Below are 22255 nucleotides of genomic sequence, written 5' to 3'. Positions count from 1 at the left end.
ATTGATGATTAATTTATCAACAAATTTCGCATGCCCTTGAATTGAAGTAAACCCATTTGAAAGGAAGAAGTAGCTATATTGCAGAAATGTTCCATGTAAATTTTTACGATTGGCTCAGTTAATTTGAAATAAAAATAATATTGAGGTCGTTGAGGTTGAGGGACCGACTTTCATAACATGGATATATAGAGACTTTGCTTTATAAGAAGTGGTTCATAGCTACTGATCACCCCTAAAAAAGACGTTTTACGAACCAGGGAGAGTGTATGAGTAAAATTTGTCAAAATGTCTTCAAACCATATAGATTTATGAATTGAAAACTAAGATAAATTGTACTTCACGTACTTCACTATCATCTAGCCAGGTGCAAACGCTAATGACGTATGCGTGCACATTGCGTGCCAGAGGGAATTTCCTGACACACGCTGAGGAACTCTTAAGCATCTGTCACGTTTCCCAAATTTCCCGTGTGCTTCATATTTCAATGAATGCACATCTAACATGTAAGCCAATTGTAATTTGGTCTATATTCAATGTCAGGACAAAATCGAAAGTTTCGTGTTTCTCGACTATATGACCATGGGGTCCTGTAAGCACACCATGACGGCGACGGCAACGAGGACGTGGCAAAGCAAAACACAGTTAACGAGCAAAACAAAAGCTCAGCGCGTCCGTTTTAAAACTTTGCAAAACAACAACGTGAAACTTCCAGAATTTGCGTGGACTGAGAACAGAAACCCCATGGTAAATTAATTAACTTTATAAGTGCAACTCAGCACCACGAATTGTTATGTTTAAGTTGAGGTGTGGCGCTGTAAGAAGCTGGAAACAAATCCAGCCATCTGCGAAATTTTAACCCAAACTGTAAATTCATTTTTTTAACGACTTTTTCCACAGCGCTGCCGTTCTTGCTGCGTTGGGTACCTCGTATTTCAATGATAACTTATTGGTCCGATTTTCACGCGGACATAACATTGCTGTAATTTTACAGATTTTATAAATTTTCTAATTTGAATAAAGAGTGAATTCGCATTGGTCAATATCTTGACCAATGCGAATTCACCCTTGATAGTCTTGCCTGTTTGCGAAATACTTCAGATACGAAAATGGTTGAATAAAACTAAAAATCATCGCGAAACATGTTAGAAATGATCCCCTGCTTCTTGAACTTTGTTGACTAATTGTTCAGGTCTGTTCAGGGAAATAAGTCTCCCTTAGCCTCGATGATTGGGAAAACACAACTGGATGCCATCATCTTCTCTTCAAACATCTCAATTATGACAACTGAAGCAGTTAATTCTTTATTTATTTTAAAAATTTTTCTTCTTGTCTCCGTTAAAACGTCTCTTCAGTTCTTCTTTACGTTCCCCTGAATGCGTGACATAATATATTGTGTGACATTCCTGTTAATTTATAATGCAGCTGCTTGTCAGAAAAGTTCACTTTGCCCCAGTCCTTTTTTTACGCTCCCCTGAATGTATGACATAAAATTGTGTGACATTCCGGTAAATTATGTAGCTGCGCGTCAGTGAGGTTCAGAGGAAAGTGTTAGGTAGCGTTCTCTACACAGGTTAGTTCACACATTTGTACAACTTGCAATAAGTTACCCATAATACATTTGTCCCAAATTCATCGTGAAATAAGCTCAACGCACAGGTCGTTAAGAGAGTTAGAGTTATGTACTTCGTCTATTGGGTTTTGAGGAATCGATCTCAAATTATGACAGTTGCATAACTCAATGCTTCTTTTTGATGCAACATGGACTCCAATCATCATTGCTGGACGGAGAGTAACTCAACACTAACATCTATCTTAAGAATGTTTAAAAAAAATAGTTATTTCATCATCAGAGGAATTGTATACAAAGTTTCCCAACTCAAAAACTACCATTCCAATCTCCAACTCAACGAAAATCTGAATTCTATAGCATAAGAGTTATCAATTTGGGGTCAGCAAAATGTATTTGTTAGATTTAAGGAATCCAAGAAACAAGCCTTGTATTCCCTTTTAATTGAACCAACAAAATAATCTTTCGTCAAAATCCGCGGGATAGCGCTGTCAAGACATGCTTTACGTAATTTCTTTTAAAACCTTTTAATGAGTATCTAATTGCTCGGGTTCAATTGTAAATCATTTCGTTAAGTGCAGATGGCATTAGTGAATTTCAAACGAACAAAAGATAAGCATAAGGACAGAAATTTCAATTGTGTTTAGTTCTCACAGCAATATAATCGAACTGGTCTTAGTCTGCCAACATAACCATTCGTACCAACCCAGATTTCATGCTGGGAAACAGTTTATCTTTCATCGAGAAGTGAAAACCTCAGTCGCAAGTCATCGTGAATATATGTATTAGTTATCGCTGTAATTATGACAAATTGTCAACATTGTTTAGAAATAGAAATGGCTTTTTAGATCAGGAATAATCAATGGAACCTCAATGATGAGTTTTTTTTACTGAGATGCTGAGGGATGAATGAATATGCCGTTTACATTTTCTTTAACCCTTGACTCACTAACATCAGTATGCATATTCTCCACACCGTTCTCCATTCATTTCCTAAGCTACTGACAAGGAGAATTTGTTTAACAATCATGAGCTCTGTCAGTGGTGATCATTTCCTTTATTCTTCTGACCTTAATATGTGATTCAGGGCTGATACTGTAAGAAGAAATTAGATGCCAGTCACTCTTAGGGGTCAAAAGGGAGGAAGAATTTTGGAGTGGGCACATTACTAACTTTGATTTTTTTTTTTTTAACTTTGTTCTTATTTTTGTAGCGCACGGAAGCAGATGACATTGTGAACTTGCTAGAGACGTTCATTGTTGGTATTCGGAGAAATGGAAAGCGACTTTAGAGTGGCAATCTGCACAACGGGGCTGATTTTTCTCGTTTTGTTTTGCTCTGTTGCATCTGTCGCTAATGGTTTACTCCTTGTTGTTCTGTACAAAGATCCCTCAAGATGCTTCAGGAAGCCTATAGTGGTGTACATAGCCGCTCTAGCGCTGATGGACTTTTTGAGTGGAAGTGTGACAGGAATTGGTGTTATCTACAATTATATTTTGTGCGCACTTGGAAAAGAGAATTCTTCCTCACTGGAAGGTACAATGTTCGCAGCAGTTTTCGCTGGGTTCACAATTTGTACAGCAAATATGTTAGCGTTGTTGCTGTCTTGTGAGAGGCTCTTTGCTGTAGCTTTTCCAATCGACTATCGGCAAAAGTCCACGGTACGGAGAGGTGTCATTGCTGTGGCAGCCGTGGTGGTTTACTCTCTTACCTTCAGTTTATCAAATTTAGCGGGTTCTAATTGGAGGAGTACACCTTTACGCTTTCACTTGACTGTTACTGCACCCTTCTTGGCATTGATCGCTGTAAATATAGCGCTTGTTATGGTAATAAGACTGCACAACCGGAAAACAGAATGTCTGTTGGAAGGTTCTGTAAGGCCATCAAATTACTCTGGTGTTGAATCAAAACGTAGACAGAGAGAGAAGACTTTGGCAGTCACCACACAACTGATAGTGTTTTGTTTTATAGCATCTCTACTTCCTTATCTCATCTTTAAACTAATGGATCTCTATTTGCCCGAATACAGAGAGCAGGATTGGTTTTTCGCCGGTGTAAGATTTTTCCTCCCGTTCGTTTATCTAAACCCCGCAGCCAACCCTCTGATATTCAACTTCAGACTTGCGCACTTCCGGCGGGCGTTCAGACTCGTTTTCATGTCACGCTTTGAGCCACGTGATAGACACCTTCAGCTGAAGGTCATACAGTTCAGTTCCTCTGAAAGGTCGCGTGACCTCTAATGATGAATGATATGCTATCTTTCTCGGAGTATCATCATACATAAATGAACATCAACAATAAAATTGACAAAAATGATAAATTCCACTAAGTGTTTCATATATGTTAGAAATTTTATCGATGTGTTACAAAGAACATTTATGTTCACCTGACGTACAGAAATTTTTTTATGTATTTTGAGGGCCGGTCGTATTTATCACCTGTTGGGGGTCAGAGGATTTTGGTTGCGTCACAATAAAATTTTGCCTGATCCCCCCCTCTAAGGCTCTGAAGTATTTTTCTGATCCCCCTCATTGCCAGTCAATTTTCTAGTCCCCCCTTTATACTCTGTTAGCGACGACTGCTCCCCACTCCGTTCTCCTTGAAAACCATGTGATCCCCACAATCCTCTACCTCCCTTCCCAAGGCGAAAAATAATTATTGATCCCTGATAGTAGTTTCTTGTCCTCTCATATATCAGAGTCTGCTTGTAGCAGTTCTTAGACTTCTCATTGGCTTATCACCCGATAGGTCGATAACATGACAAGAGTGACAAATGAAAATGGGCAGATTATAAAATTACAGTTCAAACTCTTAGATTATAATGTAATTCACTTCTTGTCTTAAAATGTTTAATCTCGATACAGTGGTTAGTGAGACATGACAGGTTATGATGTTATTTACAATTATTCTTATCTTTTGTGTCCTTCGTGTTTATCTTATCACCTAAAACCTTGGCACAGGAATACCACGGCATGGAATTAACAGGACACTCGACGATTTTCGGTCACATCAAGTCTCACCTAGCAACACATGAGGAAAATAAGTCACATGTAAAGCTTAAACAGGAGAAAATCAGTGAGCAGATAGGGACAACCCTCTTGGCCTTAAAGTATTCGTATTTTGTTAAGCGCAGTGCTTTAACTTAAGTGCCACCAACAAACAGAGGCTTCGCCAGTGTTTTTTTTTTTTTTTTTTTTTTTTAATAATTCCCTTAAGTTTTATGCTAAGCTTGTCATCGAACGCACGATCAGTTTCAGAGTGGTTACGTACCATCAGAGTTGATTCAATGATCAGGTTTTCGAAGTTTTCTCTTTCCTTTCCTCGTACACAGCAACACCAAGCGACTCCAACCACTACCACTAACAGGACTCCAAACACGGGAATGAGTATCTTAGCCAGGAGAGGCAATGGTTCACCTTAAAATGTTTAAACGATTCGTAAAAGACACAGGTCAACCAACTGAGATCTCACTCTGACACAAAACATATCCTTGTATATTGTATTTTTACCTGCTGTTGATGGTTCTCCTGGAGTAAACATAGCGACAATCCCAGGTATTTGTACTATAAAGATGAAATGTGTATACGCTTTTGTTGTAAAAAGAAGAAAATTATAAACAAACTTTACATGTTTTGGGGATTCATTTCTGTTTCAGAGGAAACAGAGTTTCTAAAACATCTTAGAAAGTTTTCGATCAACAGACAAAACAGACGTGAAGGCTGAGGTCAGAATTAGGATTAGGAAGACAATGAGAAGTGAAAAAAAACATAAAAAATGAGATAGAAAGAGCAGAAAGTGAAACAATGGTAGGAAGTGTCGGTGCATCAGGGAGATTGTTTAATTAATGAAAACTGATAGAATTATTCAAATCTTTCAAAAATTGAGAGAGAGTTATTTTACCTGTACCTATCGATTCGCCAGTAGTCTGAACACCTCTGGCTCTTGACGGTAAGCTTGCCGTCTGTAGTGATGCTGAGGAACCTGCGGAGAGATCTAGAACACCGGATGTTGGACTCGATCGTTGCACAAATGCGGAGAAATTCGCATCCGTTTGAAAGCCAGCGTGATTTGATGATTTTGTTACTTTCAGCGAAGATGCAGTTTCCCGATCAACATTGACAGGTGATAATAGTGTTAATACTACTCCTGATGGACTTTGACCATTAATTTTTTGAAGGGAGCCTGAAGCTTGGAAACCCGTGGCGCTAGGTGATGGTCGTAGAAAGTAGCTTGTGGCTGGGTGATCTGTGGCACCTGACGATGAATTTCCTCCAAGTGCGAACTCAACGGAACGAGTAACTTGGTTACCTGTGGCGCCAGAGGATGTTTGTAATCTTTCAGTGAGCGTCGCTGGATTTTCAAAGGAAAAATAGTATAGATAAAAACAACTAAAGACGACTTTTCATAACAGTGGTTTATTACTCACATGATTTTCGCGGAACTCAGAGAAACAGATTCATGATTCCATATATCCTTCTTTCCATAAACTCTAATAGCTCACTTTCAAAAGATCTTTATAAAAACAGCTCAAACATCTAATATCACCAAACATCTCAGATAGTATACATATAGTGTGACCAGCTTATTCACTCAGGAATTGAAATGAAACTTGTTTTTTTTTTTTTCCTAGTTTGCTTAAGTTGAAATTTCTCACCTTCAAATACAAGAAAAATACTCTGTATCAACATCAGAGGCCTCATGTGCATGCTGGTTAATTTCTGTTGACCCTATGAGACTGGACAAATGTAAATAAAGAAAAGTAGCAGGTTGAACATATTGGCATCTACTTCGCCCTCGAGGTAATTCTGACTCTCCAAGTGAATCAGCTGACTTAAACAGATGTTTCAAGAAACGTTGTCGGAAAAAGGGGAGCAAAATTTGGATGCGATAACCCCAAGAGGTATTACGGCAGGAACCCATTACTAATGGGCTCCTGACTATGGGTAGTTTTCAGGTTACGGTTCCTCATCCTAGGATTCCAGGGAAATCTGAGAAAACGTCACTCTAGTGCACGATTTAAGATTTTTTAGATGCTAGAGTCAAATTTGGGCACTGATGTCTGAATGTAGTTTCTGGACACTAATGTCCGAATGAAGAGTTTGGACACTAGTGTCCAATCTTAGATTTTGGACACTAGTGTCCGATCTTGGATTATGGGCACTAATGTACGATTTTAGAGTTTGGACACAAGTGTGAACGATTTTGGATTTTAGACGCTAGAGACTGATTGAAGAGGACACTAATGTCCACTTTTGTATTTTGGACCCCAGTGTACGATTTTGGATCTTAGACACTTGTGTAAAATTTTAGATTTTGGATACTAGTGCTAAAGTTTGAATTTTGGTCATAATTGTCCGATTCTTTTAGATTTTTTTTTTAATTCGAGTCCGATATTGGATTTTGGTCGCTAGGGTCCGATTTTAGATTTTGGACACTAGTGTCTGGTTTTTGTTTTTCGACAGTAGCATCCGATTTTGGATTTTGAACACTAGCGTCCGATTTTGGTTTTGGACGCCAGTGACCAACTTTCGATAAATTTCCGTTGTTCATTCGTTGATTACTGGATACCCAGATTACCTTTCGAGACAGCTGCGTGCACTATTTTTCTTCCTGTTCGACAACCTTTTGCGAGAAATTTCTGAATTAAGGGCTTACAAATAATTTCTTAAGATATTCGATCCACTTCCTTCCTCTCTAAGCTGCTGTTGCTTTAATTCCGCCTCCAGCCGTTTTCACTAAATCTTGAATATTTTGCATATTTTTTACTGAGTCAAGAAAAAATTATGGTGACCGCATACTGTTCCAACAACCCAAAATTTCTCAAAAACATTGCACATCCAAACACGTTTTCTAAGTTGTTGGTATTACACTCAGCATACGATATTCAATTATTTCAACTGTCGCATTCATTTAATTACGGTTGAGATCGCATAATTAGTAAAGCTTATATAACACCAATATTAATTTCAGTTACAATTTCGTTTCTACTTCTTAGCGGTACAATCTACTTAGTAAAAGCCCTGACAATAACATTCTCTAATGCGGTTTGATCAAGAAGTTAGCTTTCGCCTTTTTTCCGTTCCGCATCAAGGAATAATTTGTAAACGACGTCGACGCATCAAGATTTTATATTTGATGAGCTTTTGTTTTGTTCCTAATTGTGAATGTCCTTCGACGAAAACAATCATCAATTGTACAGAAAAAGGGTTTAAAGAAATGATTAAATTGAATTGAAAAATTATCTTCAATAGGGATCTTTTGTTCTTTGTGGTTTTGTGCCAAAGAAAAGGAATAAAAAAAATGAATCTTCGCCACAGTTACGTATGACATGGGCAAATAAACATGACAACCTACCCAAAGACCACAACAGTGAGCTCTGAAAATGGTATGAAAATGGCAGTCGTCTGAAAATTACTTGATCCAATTTAGCCTTCAAAACCCAACGTTTCTGTTGAAGAAAATGAAACAATGAATAAAAATCTGACTTTTTGCTTTAAGTTATGTTCAAAGTATTATGCATTTTTTCATGCCCCGCGGTAATAAGTCAAATATAAAGGCAGAGAAACGGAAAAATCATTTTGTTATTTTTTTCTCAGTTCTTGAGCGGGCGGTATTCTACAAATCCTGCAATATGATTGGTTCCGAGAGCGGGCAGTATTCTCCCCATTCGGCCCGCTCACAGCGGGTTAGGTTCTTTTCGCAACAATTTGTTAGGTTTTAGAAAAAAATAGAAATGTTATTCACCAGCCAAGGTCGGTCCGTATTGGGAAAAACTGTGCCCTCTGTCTTGTGTAGGGCTCGGGCGGTATCCAGGTCCTCGGGCACATTTTTTCTCAATACGGACCTCCCGTCTGGTGAATAACATATATTTATCACGACTTCATATCACATTACTCTTTAGCACGCGTAGTTAGTGAATGATCAGTACTATTTCATAATTATCAATAGAATGGCTATTATCATTTATTGTCGTAATAGTTATTGACATACTAAATCTTTGTGTCAAGCTAGAAGAACAAAACACTTTTCCCTGTTTGTTTGTTTGTTTTAATTCACAATCTTCTCATCTCAAACTATCAGCTTTTAATTTCTTTAAAAAGCAAATTGTTGCCTCTTCCTTTTGATCTCTCAACTTGTTTCACCGTTTAATCCTCAAGACTGACTGGTTTCTAAATCCCCATTACAGTATTGCCCCTGAAACAAATATAAAGATCACGAGAACAACAGAAATAATAACCAATTTAAAAGGCTCCTGATGGTCAAACAAATTCTCCTTGTCATTGCCATAGAAAATGTGGAGAGAACAGTGTGGAGAATATGAATATTGATGTTTTTGTGTAAAGGTTTAAGAGTTTCGTCCTACGATAACTTTAAAATGCTACCATAGAGATACTTCAATAGCTCAGCATAACATGCAAACTAATTTAAGCCGTCAAGAATATTCAAATTTAAGACCGGGGGAATTTAAAGATTTAAACGATCAGAAGTGGATTTAATTTTTAGGAAGGTATTACCGAGCCATTATTGATAGGAAGGGATAAGATTTTCTCCGGCTGATTATAAAGAACAATGAACCTTTAACGTGCGTGCCTATAGTGATCTTTAAGATGGCCTCTGGTAACATAACACGTGCTATATATCATGCTTTAGGCGTCCTTACTTGACAAACATGTTCAACCTGTTCCATAGGTGTTTCTTTTTTGCTTTTTTGAGATTTTTTAGAATAATTTGAAATTTTCAATCATTTTTACCAGCTCTTCAATTGGTTATCGAAAAAGCTCCCCAAAATTGTTCAATAAGTCTGGTTACTAGTAAAGTTTCGAGGAACACTGGAAACGTTCAATGTGCTAGGCACCAGACCCTTTCACACTCAGTAACCAGGACGCCAAATTATTGAACAATGAACATTTCCTATGTTTTCAAAGCGGACGGAATCTTCAAACAGCGCACCAGAGCTTTTTTAATAGATTCGTTCCAAAGGAAGCTATTGACTGACTGAACAATATAGCTGCGTAAGAAATTGTCAATCAACTTCAAAATTTAGCCCAGTTGCTGGACACAACACAAAGTTCTAGAAAGTTTCAAGACACGAGGGTGACTCCGAACTAAGGTATGAAGTCAGGTTAATTACAGCTTAGTAAGTTGAAGTTTATACCCTTGGGAAATTAGAAAAAAAGTAAAGGCTTTTGGGGTATTGACAATCTGAATACATCGCTCATTGTCATTTGCTACGTTCTTGTCGAACGAATATTCAAATATTTTTAAGAAACCTGGCAGGTAATGACGATTCTATAATTGGACAGATTTGGGAATAAACGCTGGTGGCTGAACGGAAAAAGATTTGTAGGTAGTGCAATCTACAAGGCGACTAAAAATCCAAAACGTTTGTGATGAAGAGGCTTCGGTTTACTCCTGAGGGATGCAATAATCTTGTCTAAACGCTGTATGCTTATTCAAACACACAAATTAAACATTTAGATTTTGCGTGACAAAAGTTGTGCAGCCATGAAACGAAAATTTCAGCAATTGAGGAATGATTACTTGATAAAGTACGAAAAAAGCGAAGTTTTTACCACATACGTTTTAATGATGATTATTTTGTAACACAATATGATGGAAATGTTACGTGATTGCAACAATTCGTAGCGTGGGAAAGTAATCAAATGGCGTTAGTTGAAATAACACAACATAATTACCAGGCTTCATCATAATATTTGCATCTACAGCACGGTATCCGGTAGTCCGATAAAGAAAGCTTATGAAAAGTTACTTCTCTTTAATTTTATCGCGATTCAATTAATTGTCCCTGGTTCGTTCCAATAAAAGCCGATCTTTTTTAGATGGCTGTATCGTTTTCTTAAGTACAAAATACTTTGAATCAGATTTTTTCTGATCGCGAAAGAATAGCTTGTTTTCTAGAGATGGAAACTTTTACTAAAGAATTTATGGAATCTGTCCTAGTTTGAGTGGCGTGACAGGGAAACTGTACGTCAACTGACTTGCGAAACACAAATAAACTGACTGAAAATTAAATTTCTAAAGCTTGTGCAACAGTTCAGTTATATTATCTGTTCTCTCTATTTCGTTTACCAGCAATGATTGAAGCAAAATTTATGCGAACAAGATCAGATAGGTTGTAAAAATAACTTGATGTAGTGTGGATGACTTTTAGGATACATATTTCTTGTGAAACGTCATTTATGTTTATTTTTACAGAAACCATCGTGTACATTATACTTGTCTATCAATCGTCTCAATTAACAGACAAAGTCAATAGTCCAGGTTAGAATCCATTCTACAGTCAGATAGCTTTTTTTGAAATGACCGTCTGATTTGAGAACCTGGCAGAGGGCGTGTGCAGAAAGACATCTTTCTTTATTTTCCACCTCACCTTGATAGAAAAGAGTTTTGTCTTTGTAGGAAAACGCAACAGCGAGGGTAAATTTGAGTGGGTACAAAATCCTAATTATCTTGCAATCGGTCCAAAGTTGGGTTCGAAACTTCGCAGGACCGGCCCAGATTTTTTTCATCGTCTCAAGTTCGTGTCAGTCTTGTCACTTGGTCAGTCTCACCTTCTGGTTTGCTCATGTTGCAATCAACGTAGGATCAATCTGTTCTCTTCTTTTATCATATTTCTTTTACTTAACATGCCAAGAGGCATTCTTTCCGGTCAAGAGGACTTCAACAACGCAAGTTATCTTCATTCAGTTTCATCTTATCAAACAGATTACAGATAACTTTTGAGAGGTTGGATTACTAAACATGTTGCTAAATATGGTACCAAATTACCAACTAACTGAGAATTATTAAAAGGTGGTGATTGAAGTCTTGAAAAATGATTGTGATCAATGGCCCTTTCGCCTCTTTGTAGATTAAAGGGCCATCAGCACTCAGTAGTTATAATGAGGAATGTTGAGGAATGTAACGTAACTGATTTTTTTAAAAAAATTTTTCACTTTTGCCTTATAGTAAAATGGAAGTTGTACGATTTAATCATTTTCAGACAACACAGCTAAAGGTATCCCACAGGCCACCCACAGGCCACCCACAGGCCACCCAAGCTCAATATGCAAATACATAAATACTTGTCTTAAAATCACGTTTGCGTTTGGAACTAAAAATTGAAAGAGGAACTCAAAACAGTATGAATTAGTTATCGCACTGAATCAACTCAAAACCGTGCCGGCGATCATGAAAAACATTATGAAACGAGGTGAGGGTTTCTGAGGTGCCTGTGGAGTAACTCGCGCACGCGAGTTTGGAGATCACGCGCGCGAGTCAGCTGTGACTGATCGACATCGGCGGCACAGTGAACATATGTTCGTATTACTTGTCTTGCATGCCGAGGGTTAAAAGTTCATATCATATCAAACTCTACAAGCTGTGATTTTTTTTCCAGGGGGAAGCTGTTGTGCAATTTCTTTCCATTCGTTCACATTTCCGTGGATATTTGACGATCGTTGGGTGAGTAAAATGTATTTGGTTTCTATGCGTTCAGCTTCTGTTAGCCTCGGACAAAAGCCTCATTCGCTCTTTGCTGTCCATGGATGTGGCCATGTAATTGCAAATCTTTCCCCTTGCTGTTGCAAACTTACTAGCAAACCCGAAAATGGTGTGCAATGGGTCGTGTCTTCCAATAGTTCTTACGCTAGTCAACTAGTTAAGTCTGACTGTTTCAAAATCAAATCATTTAAAAGTCTTCACAAGGTTGATACTAAACGGCGTGAATAATAACAAACTTTATTACAAACACGCCCCTTCACTTTTGTTGTCGTCAGATATCGCGTGATGAGGATGAAATCTTCAAAATACCCTAAGTTTTTCTTTCCACATCGCAACACCCAGATTTTTCATCGCTTTTCTGTTTATTGAGAGCTACTTTTGCCCTCACTGAAAATAACGGTATGCTGTTTCGTGCGTTTGAGTTTTGTTTAGTTAAACCATCGAGTTATCGGCGATCAAGAATCGAAGTGGCCATAGAAATGCTGATAATACTTTGTTTGGAAAGTAAATATAATTTCCTGTTTACTTTTCCACAAATAAAATGTGATAGTAACTTCTGACTGAAAAGACAAGTTCCCATTAACAAGTGTAGGAATTTAATGATATGTCTATAAATATTTGCACCTTTTGAGGTATCTCATGGCATTTCCCCATAGTGGCGCACTTGCCAGCTTGTTTTAATAGTTCAACATTCTGGCAATGAGTATCGAGTTTAAGGCTTAACACAAGGTCTTAATTAATGCCTAACAGGATTGTGTCACGAGAAACATTTGTCCTTTTCACTCGTGACAAAAAATGTCGCAAAGTGACTTCAAATCAAAGGAAAATGTAATTTTAACTCAACGTGGAATGTCGTGGATTTTTTAGAATTCAGAGAGGATAAAAAAATGCCTGACCAAGCGCCCGTGGCCACCCACAACGAAACTGGTAAAATGATGTTGTGTCATGTCTTTCGGCCATGTAAACTAATCATGTGGAGCTCATGGATCATTTTCTTCTTAGTCAATTTGGAGACGCAAGGTAATGTTCTTTGGTTAAGCCTTTAATCCCTAAGAGTGACCAGCATCTAATTTAAGAAGTTTTGATTGCAAAACAAATTCTCCTTGTCAAAAACTTAAGAAATGTAGAGAGAACAGTAGGGAGATTATGCTTACTCATGTTAGGGTGTAAAGGGTTTTTTAGTGGCAAAGCGCCCAGTACGTGCCATGCAGTTGTAGGTGGTTCTGTGTAATCTCCTTTTTCAGGCATGTCACTTCTGCAACTGATCTTTCCATCTCTGATTTCAAAATCTGTAAGCATGTGTCATCTGCTCATGATTAGCTCCTTAAGCTGGATTTGAAATGACCTTGACTTAGCTTTATTAAAACAATTTTAGCAAGTAAGAATTAATTACACATTTAAGTAACCTATGTAGTGATTTATTTATTTTTATTTCTTATTCTATTTTTGTTCTTTTTTCTTGTGTTTCAATTCAGCGTTTAGCGTAACTGTGAACTTAACTAATGGCCCAGGACCATATGCTGGCCGAGTACAAGTAAAATACAATGGAAGTTGGGGTCAAGTCTGTGATTATGGTATAAGCATGAATTTTGGTCACGTGATATGCAGACAGCTTGGTTACCCACGAGCCATTGCCACCCCATGTAATAATGCTTTTGGCCGAGGAAATGTTCACTATTGGATGACTAATGTCAGATGTAAAGGAAATGAAAGCAGCTTGGCTGAATGTGATTACACTTGGGGAAAAGCTGGTTGTTCTATGGGACTTGAGGGCACTGTGGGAGTAGTCTGTGAAAGGCCCAACATGACAGTCAGTAAGTTTGTTTGGGATATGCATATTTTTATTACATTTAAAGCCAAGTTGTGATGTCTCCTTCATGGTTGTTCTTTGGGATGTCACACAATGCACCCCTGTTGCATGACATTCCAGAGAATGGGCAGCAAAGGAGACCAAGTCTCTGAGGAAGATGTGTGAATTTTTAAGATGTCTGTCATGCAAATGTAGACTGGTTGAGAAGGGAGAATTTCTGATAAGATCTTTGTAGACATGACGTGTAGTATGCTGTTATAATCATTGTGCAAATTTTATATTCCTTTAAGACCATTTTTTAACCCTTTAGCTCCCAAGATCTCATTAGTAATTCCCATTACCATCTTATAAACAGTTTTAGTGATGTTTGTTTGGAGAATTTGGTATTGGATCAAACTGTAGTCCCCTAATTGATATTTTCTTAATTCTCATCACTTGTCTACTTGAAATTGTATGGATATTGTAGGGAGAAATTCTTTCTTGGTCGCTCATGGGAGTTAAGGGGTTAAAGCAGGTGTCAACATGGATGCAATGACTTATTTTGTTGTCTGTTTTAAGCTTATCCTCCACCCCTTCGCCTTGCCCATACCACAGTACCCTATGCTGGGTGTGTTCAAGTGAAATATGCAGGGATCTGGGGCCAGATTGGGATGTTTGGCTGGGATCTAGAAGATGGCCGCGTTGCCTGCAGACAACTTGGGTACAGGGATGTATTGACAGTTCTGTATAAATGGAATCACACGTCACAGATGTTAACATGGATGGACATTGTAAAGTGCACTGGCAATGAACAATCTTTGTCAAACTGTAGCTATGAACTTGTCACATACAGAAGTGCAAAGTGGACTAGTGCGGGAGTGGTTTGCAAAAATAATAGTAAAACAGGTGAATTATGGGGGCTGTCCTAGTGTACCGGTACACGAGGGAATTCCTTTTGTTTTCATAACCATACATGGAGTTATGACGCAGTTCGTTAATGTTTCCTTCCTTTGTGTACCGGTACACCAGGACACAACCGAATTATGTGTCTAATAATGGCAATTATCTCTTAATGTTTCTGTCTGAATTGCTGAGCCAACCATCCTTGAAAAAGTGTGTCTGTCACAGTGCTCTCTGCTGGCAAGATTCTGTAAAAATAGTACACTCAGAGGAACTCTTTGCAATTGTGTTTTTTAACCCTTGAAAGACAAGCAAACCACTTTGTGGTTTGCTAATGATAAAAAAATATTTAAATAAATAATCTCTCTGGGTAGTCTACTAATGAACATATGTAGCTAGAGGTAACTATGTCTCCCATTCTGTACTGTTTATTTCAGGTCTTCAAATTCATCTTCGAAAATGGTCGGTTTCTTATGCCGGACGCATCGAAGTATTTTTGGCAGGAAAATGGGGTGCAATTAACAGCTACAATTGGCAGCTAGCAGATGCTCATGTGGCATGCAGACAGCTGGGTTTCTCTGGAGCTGATCTGGCCATCCATGGGGCTGCATATGTTTTTGCCCCAAAGTTTTCTGGGAACTCAATGGACATTCAATGGCTAGACAATGTTGAGTGTCGTGGAAGTGAATCTTCATTGGATGAATGCCCACATGAAGTGTCCTTTGTTCGTGTGGGAGTGCTTGAGGCTGGTGTAGTGTGTAAAACCAAAAGTGCAGGTAAAAGTTTAAGGATCAACTGTGCACCTACCCCTCCACTAACCCAGCTTTAACCCTAACATGTTATCAGTTGATTGTTGTTGGGTAAGGGGAAGGTTAAGTGTGCAGTTGCTCAGATACTGATGTTGATCCAAGTTTATCCTGAAATTTTTTAATTATTTGTGTACTCACATAAGTTTGAATACAACAATTTCAAGCTATGCTAAATAGAAAAAGAGCTGATGAATAGAAAATTAAAAATGTACTTGGGAAAAAGATACATTTGTTATGGCTGATGATCCAACCTTTCACATAGTTAACGAGTTTCTTTATGTTCCATTAGTTAGTAAAATCAGGCTTGCTGGAAGCAACATGACTTACGCTGGCCGTATTGAGGTTAACATCGCGGGTGTCTGGGGTACAATCCGAAATAGGGGCTGGAATATTACGTCTGCACATGTGGCGTGCAAAGAGCTCGGTTACCCAGGAGCTGAAACCGCCATCTTGTTTGCTACTGAAACCTTTGGACAAGGGGAAGGACCTGTCTGGATGTCAAACCTTAATTGTCAGGGACACGAAAGCACATTATGGGAATGTTCCTGGTCCAGGATAGCTGGCATCTATTGGGACCATTATAATGATGCTGGTGTAATTTGTCGTGTAGAGGACCCCAGTGAGTACAAGCTTGGTTTACCTTTTGCCTTACTTGCCCTAGGAAGCCAGTCTTTCACGAGTCTTCTTCCGAGGGGTACCCTGGGGGTAGCCGTGAAATGGTTCTTTATCTTATTTTGTCCCAGGCCCCTTCTTAACATTGTGCTAAAGACATCCTTGACCACACCCGTCCAATTTGCAGTTAGCTTTCCTCCTCCTCTCATTTGTTCCACCTTTTGATTTAGTTATTAGTAAACTACCGTTCAAAAAATTATTGAATTCAACAAATGTCAATATATTTTTGTTTGTTGCTGTTCTCTGGCTCTCATTTGCCTTTTTTTTGAACTGGATGTTCCATGCATAGACCTCTTTTAGCTTCTATTTTTGTTTACCCCATTTCAGGTCGGAAGGAAATTCCCAGCTTTATATTTTGCAAATTATGCGTACATTTGCACGTGAAAAAGAGGAAATTTGCAAGAAGCAGTTCTCTAGATAATTATTGCAAAACCTGAAAAGTGTGAAAAAAAAACATATAAGCTTAAGAGGTCTATTTTTGTTTTGTCCTTTATGCTGACTTACAACACACTTTACTTTGAACCATACAGGTAGCTACGCAAGCACACCAGGTGAGATGTTCAGCTGTTTAACACTAATTAATTACAGGACCTTTGAGTAGGCGCCATTTTCTTGTCGGTCTTAGCTAAAGGAAAACAAAGACTTCAACATTGAAACAGTGACCGCGTACAGATTCCGTAATGAGGTTGATAAATTATATTTATTTATATATTAGCGCTTTTCCTGATCTGCATTTATCCATTTCCAACTCTAAAGACTCAAACGTTTCAAGGGCCCTAGAAATTGGTCTTCCTGTGATAGCAGCTGTTCTACTCCTTCTCGGGTTTGCAGCTGTTTTCTACTTCCGGTATTACCGTAGATGGCGAGGGGACAGGAACGAGCATTCAAGAGACTTCGTGACTATGAACGATGTTGTAAGTGTACTCTCTAAATTGTCTTACACGATTATGTTAAAATAATTCATACGTTGGCAAATCTTTAAGATCTTCGACAATCCTGAGAGGGTTTATCTTCAGTAGCATTCCTCAGTTGTTGGAACACATCGCTCCAGTAACCCCACATTTGTTTTACATTTTAACTTAGTGAAAAAGCTTGAATCACCCTAAAACATTTTCGCATCAGCCACGTATTGCTGAGAATTTTTCTCAAATATATAGGAACACGAATTTGTATCTCAAACCATATTGACCCACTGTTTGATTAGTGAAATAGATTTCTTAGTCCTCAGAAACTGGCCAATCAAATCCAGCATTTGAAAGAACTGACTCTTCTTACCAAGTTAAATTAGACTCCGACAACAACGACACCTCAGCGGACTGGTGCGAGATTTCAAGAAATAGACTTACTATTGGAGAGAAGATTGGGTCTGAGTCTGACGGAGGAACGTTTCGTGGGAAACTTTCTCATGAGAATGGAAACATAGCAAGTTGTATCGTGAAAACAGCTACGGGTACTGAATAACTGACCCTTTTTGTATATTTTTTTTATTTTCTAATGGATAATCCTAAGCACTTCTTCTAAGCGCGACCGGACAATTGTCCAGAAAGGCCAACTTCTAATGAATTATATTATTTTGACTTTTTGAATGAGAGATCCAGTTACACAGGGTGTTTCGTTACACAGGGTGTTTCGTTACACAGGGTGTTTCGTTACACAGGGTGTTTCGTTACATAGGGTGTTTCGTTAAACAGAGTTCTTTGGTTTAGACGCTCTCCCTTTAAGACATTCGGGATGGAGATAATTTTAAGTCCAAAGTGCAATTATTGCCATACCCGTCCAACCATGGTCGTTCAACGCATTACAAAATCAGCCAATTACGACATTCATCTTATGTTTATTTTTGTAATGGATAAAATGTTCCTGCATCAAACAAGTTCCCAACAGTGAATCGTTCATATTTTTTTCCAGATTCGAAAGGATTTGGATCATCAGCTAACGAGAATGATCTGTTAACTGAACTTAAAATCTTGAGCTGCCTGGGAAGCCATCCCAACATACTCAACCTCTTTGGAGCTTGCACTTTAAAAGGTGAGTAAGTCTGGTGACTAATATTTCATTATCGTGCGGAAAGGCTCCTATTATTGTTCCCATTTTTTATAGGTATTGGGCTTCGCTGTGCGTGCTACGAGCTCCGCTATGAAATATGTTCTTTATCCATTATGAGAACTCTTCCCATTAGAGCTGTCAAAGCTCCACAACCCTCCCCATTCCCTGAGTCCCCAATCCAAGCATTGTTGAAAGTAACTGCAGTGTTATCAATGTTTCCGGGATTCTTACGAAGTTTACAGTGGGGTAGGGGCCTACTGTTAACTTAAAGGTTTTAAGGTGTTTCATTTGCAACCGTTTTTCTTAAGCGTTCTAAGAGTTTTGTGGGGGATTCTAGTTTGTCTGTTCACTTCCTAGAATTAATAAGTGAACGAAATATTGCAAATTGCTTAACTTTCAAAATAGTTCTTTCACTAACGACGCAAAAGCAAGCATAAGAGTCCATACAAATTTTTAAATTCGCAAGCACAAGGCAGAAAATATTTTTGCTTCTTTGCTTGTGCTGGCATTTCTTTTTGTTTCGTATGGAGTCTCATATTGGGGCTTGTTTTGGCGTAGTTTAACCAACTGCGCATTGGTTGCTGATTAGCCGCAGTCCTTAGGGAAAGCGTTTCCTTAACATTTTAAAAAGGCGTAGGTTGAATTTACCTAATTTTACCAGGGGTTTGTACAGCCAACTGATTTCTGACGTCGCTCTTCAGGTCCTACATATCTCGTCTTTGAGGAAACGGAACATGGCAGTCTGTTGGAATATCTTAAGAAAAACCGGATGGGTGATGAAATGAATTCTACACGAAACTTTTGCACGTTATCCAAAGTGGAAAAATTAAGAATAGCTCTTGATGTGTCCAAAGGAATGAGGCATATAGCAGAGAGAAATGTGAGTAAAGAAACGGTTTAGGTATCATGTTCGTATTTGTTCATCATTGATGAATTTTAACCAACCTCACTTGCCTTCCAATTCTGTTCAGCGATAAAGCTCATGCAGGCAACTTTCCGATTATGTTGATACTTTCGATCAAGAAATTCCAACCGTGTCGAAAGTATTTCGGGATTTCTCAGATATTACGCTACTTCGCTCTGTGATTGGTCCAGAAAACTGGTGCCACTTTTTTTAACCATTTACATTCAAAACTCAAATTCCACGCGAGTATGTCGCTCGTGTTTTTCTCGCGCTTCAGACAATTGACATGTTTTTACTTTGAGCTCTCATTGGTCTTCTTGCGACAAATTCCTGTTTCCTCATTGGCTGTTGTAATTTATTTGGGTTTGGTTTTACGACTCTCAATCGAAATCAAGGAAATAAATTTCTATTTTTTTCTCTTCTTATACTTTTATGTGCAGTGTATCCATAAAGGTCTCGCTGCCCGAAACGTTCGTCTTGGTAAAAATTGCATCGCCAAAGTCGCTAATATAGGCTGCTTTAGTGCTGGATGCGATAAGACATTCTATGAAGACATTGCAAAAGTAGGTTGGAATCTTATTTACCTTTGAGGGCTTTTATATCTCTAAATAGTACGTTTTATCGATGAATATGTGCATCACTTCGTTACTTTTTCAAAGGGAAACTTATCAGAAGCAAGATGGATGGCCCCAGAAAGCTTAGAAACAAAGGATTTCACGTCTGAGAGCGATGTGTGAGTACAGACGAAACAGCGTTGTAATATTCACAAACTCACTCCCAGGTTCTCTCGTCTTTTCATACTCTCACCTTAGGGGGTTGGGAAAGAGATTTTTGTATCCACACTCTGATTTAAGAGACCTTGAATCTCACTTTGTGTGACCTATATTTTCATTCTATTGTAGATGGTCTTTTGGTGTATTACTTTGGGAGATTGAAACTGGAGGCAAGTACTGTTTGATTCAATGAGGGTCTTTTTTCCCATATTTGTCACTCTGTCATTAGGGACCATCACCGGGGTGGTGGGGAGTAGAGGATTTTTGAGATGGAGGGGGGGGGTGGTCAGTCCTCTCCAACAGAGTACAAAGGGGGACTACAGAAATTGACTGACGACGAACTGCCAACGAAGAGGGGTGGGGGTCATGAAAATTTTCCAGAGCCTTAATGGGGGGATAAGGAAAGGTTTAATGTGACACACCCAAATTTTTTCAACTCTTCCCCTCCTTCTTCCTCTTCCCAGGCAATAAATAATGAGTGGTTTCTGTCACCGGTCCTTTAGATCGTGATAAACTTCGAAGGCTCTGGAATAAATTCGATATTAAATTGAAAGCATTTCTGTGTGGCTCTTTGGTCTCAGGTGATGTTCCTTATCCTGGAGCTCAGACAAAAGATCTTCTGGAAAGCTTAAAATCTGGACATCGTATGGATAAACCTGTGAAAACTTCTACTGTTGTGTACGTAAGGTTTTATAGTTCTATTTTGACTTTCGACTTCCTAACAAAAAAATATATCCCTTGATTAAAGCCAGTTTTGATATTTGTTCAATTTATCAAATTCGTTCAAAGCGCACTGAAAATTTAATTGCAACCGACCAATCGCAATAAGCACAAAAGAGGAATAATTCAAATGACGTTCAGAGGTAAAATTCCAAGAAACAGAAAAACATGGAACAGGTAGAAGTATCAGTTGTCTCCTCGCCCCAATCCCCAACCCGAAGAGGCACCAAGCGAGGGATGGGGGCAAGAAGTCCGCTGACACTTACCGTTCGTTTTATAACAGAGCAACTTTCAATTGAGTGTTAAACGTAATCCAATATTTTGTTGGTTTTTAATTAATTCGGTCTGATTAATTTGGTTTTGGTTTTTCGACAGTCAGTTGAAAAGTGTGCTGATGAATAAGATAAGTTCGTAGTTGAAGACGAGCTTTGTCTTTTCTCTTTTCCTGCAGCTATGAATTGATGACCAAGTGTTGGCGGTTCTCAGCCATAGACAGACCAAAGTTCAGTGAACTGTGCATGGTGCTTGACACTCTGGTTACCAGGGAGACCTACGATTGATAAAAATGGCAGATTGTCTCTCTCGAAAGATCCTCAATGAAAACAAATTTTTTTCGTTTTATCTTCAAGAGCCAACTTTTGGTCGGTAACTAAATTCCTAGCTCATACAGATTTAACTTCCAAATATTTTGTTGATTACAGCCTCCAAACAAGCTGCTTGGTGGTTTATCTCGTTGGTCACGTGACTGCGCAGTGTTATGATCAACTGTGAAAAATAAAGAAAGATTAATGACCATTTAAAGGAAAATTAATAGAACGCCACTGACAATAATTGTTTATGTCTAAAACCCTTTTAAATGAAAAATTAGTTTATTAGTACTTTGAAATAGTTTAATTTGTTGTACAGCGTTTGCATGTAGATATTTACTAAGAGTAGAATGCTTTTATTGCTTGCAAATAAACTTGACATAACTTTTGCGATGCTAGGAACTGCTTTGCCAGATTTATCCACGTAACTTTATCTGCGACAGGCTAAAGGACTTACAATACATTTTATTTTACTTTAAAGGGGCGGCACCGACATTTGGGCATGCGTGAACTACAGGCGCCAACCTTTAAGCTTTAGCGTTTTTCTTCTCGAAAGCGCATGCCATTACAAGAGACTATACTAGTATAACGAGTTTAAAAGTTGAGATTACTTCCACATAGGAGAGAAAATAAAAATCAACATGAGTTTCACAACAGTTTTGTTTGGTACTTTCACAAGTGCAATTGTTTCATTAGTTTAAATTGATGACCCAATAGAAGTTGAGAATTAAATGAAAAAAGAAATTCATACAAGCTCCCGTTAATACTCATGATTTTAAACCATCTAACACCATTGGGGGCCTGATACGAGCCACTTCAAGGAGGAATTGCTCACAGGCGGCGGGGTGGACACATAGCGACATGAACTTAGACTCTGACAGTAACGAAAACTCGACCTAAGTGACTGGATCTGCCTTATCCCGCTCAGTAAGCCGACAAAACAACTTCAGGAGCAGGAACTGATCCTTGACATTTCCTTAAAAAA

The 22255-nt window shown here is 38.4% G+C and overlaps 3 protein-coding genes across 9 annotated transcripts; 2 read left to right on the top strand and 1 right to left on the bottom strand.

Moving 5' to 3' along the window:
- Positions 1-495: 495 nt before the first annotated feature.
- Positions 496-3885, top strand: LOC113669453 (alpha-1A adrenergic receptor). 2 transcript variants are annotated; one of them, XM_089200861.1, is made up of 2 exons: positions 496-744; positions 2781-3885. In XM_089200861.1, exons 1-2 carry the CDS (start codon positions 574-576, stop codon positions 2856-2858), a joined length of 249 nt encoding a protein of 82 aa, XP_089056987.1. In that variant the 5' UTR covers positions 496-573; the 3' UTR covers positions 2859-3885. The 2 variants fall into 2 exon arrangements, with proteins under 2 accessions (XP_089056987.1, XP_027041285.2); XM_027185484.2 differs by lacking the exon at positions 496-744 and adding an exon at positions 1497-1570.
- Positions 3886-3904: 19 nt separating this feature from the next.
- Positions 3905-8172, bottom strand: LOC113669360 (uncharacterized). 4 transcript variants are annotated; one of them, XM_027185373.2, is made up of 6 exons: positions 7922-8172; positions 6222-6302; positions 5468-5917; positions 5077-5130; positions 4838-4983; positions 3905-4587 (listed from the first exon to the last, which is right to left on the bottom strand). In XM_027185373.2, exons 2-6 carry the CDS (start codon positions 6271-6273, stop codon positions 4546-4548), a joined length of 744 nt encoding a protein of 247 aa, XP_027041174.2. In that variant the 5' UTR covers positions 6274-6302; positions 7922-8172; the 3' UTR covers positions 3905-4545. The 4 variants fall into 4 exon arrangements, with proteins under 4 accessions (XP_027041174.2, XP_027041173.2, XP_089057000.1 ...); XM_027185372.2 differs by having other exon boundaries at positions 5474-5917; positions 7922-8134; XM_089200874.1 differs by lacking the exon at positions 3905-4587 and having other exon boundaries at positions 4595-4983.
- A 1267-nt stretch (positions 8173-9439) lies between these two features.
- Positions 9440-21926, top strand: LOC113669454 (scavenger receptor cysteine-rich domain-containing protein DMBT1). Of its 3 annotated transcripts, none has more exons than XM_089200801.1 (17): positions 9440-9677; positions 11967-12031; positions 12938-13090; positions 13546-13884; positions 14439-14765; positions 15197-15535; positions 15858-16187; positions 16771-16791; positions 16997-17154; positions 17462-17690; positions 18149-18268; positions 18988-19166; positions 19631-19753; positions 19850-19923; positions 20093-20133; positions 20545-20641; positions 21135-21926. In XM_089200801.1, exons 3-17 carry the CDS (start codon positions 12958-12960, stop codon positions 21241-21243), a joined length of 2619 nt encoding a protein of 872 aa, XP_089056927.1. In that variant the 5' UTR covers positions 9440-9677; positions 11967-12031; positions 12938-12957; the 3' UTR covers positions 21244-21926. The 3 variants fall into 3 exon arrangements, with proteins under 3 accessions (XP_089056927.1, XP_089056934.1, XP_089056931.1); XM_089200808.1 differs by lacking the exon at positions 9440-9677 and adding an exon at positions 10894-11314; XM_089200805.1 differs by lacking the exon at positions 9440-9677 and having other exon boundaries at positions 11891-12031.
- Positions 21927-22255: the final 329 nt, after the last annotated feature.

Source organism: Pocillopora damicornis, chromosome 1, assembly GCF_964200805.1.
Source record: "Pocillopora damicornis chromosome 1, jaPocDami1.2, whole genome shotgun sequence".
Lineage (NCBI taxonomy): Eukaryota > Metazoa > Cnidaria > Anthozoa > Scleractinia > Pocilloporidae > Pocillopora > Pocillopora damicornis.
The sequence above is the reverse complement of the archived record's forward strand: the minus strand, read 5'-3'. Positions and strand labels throughout refer to the sequence as shown.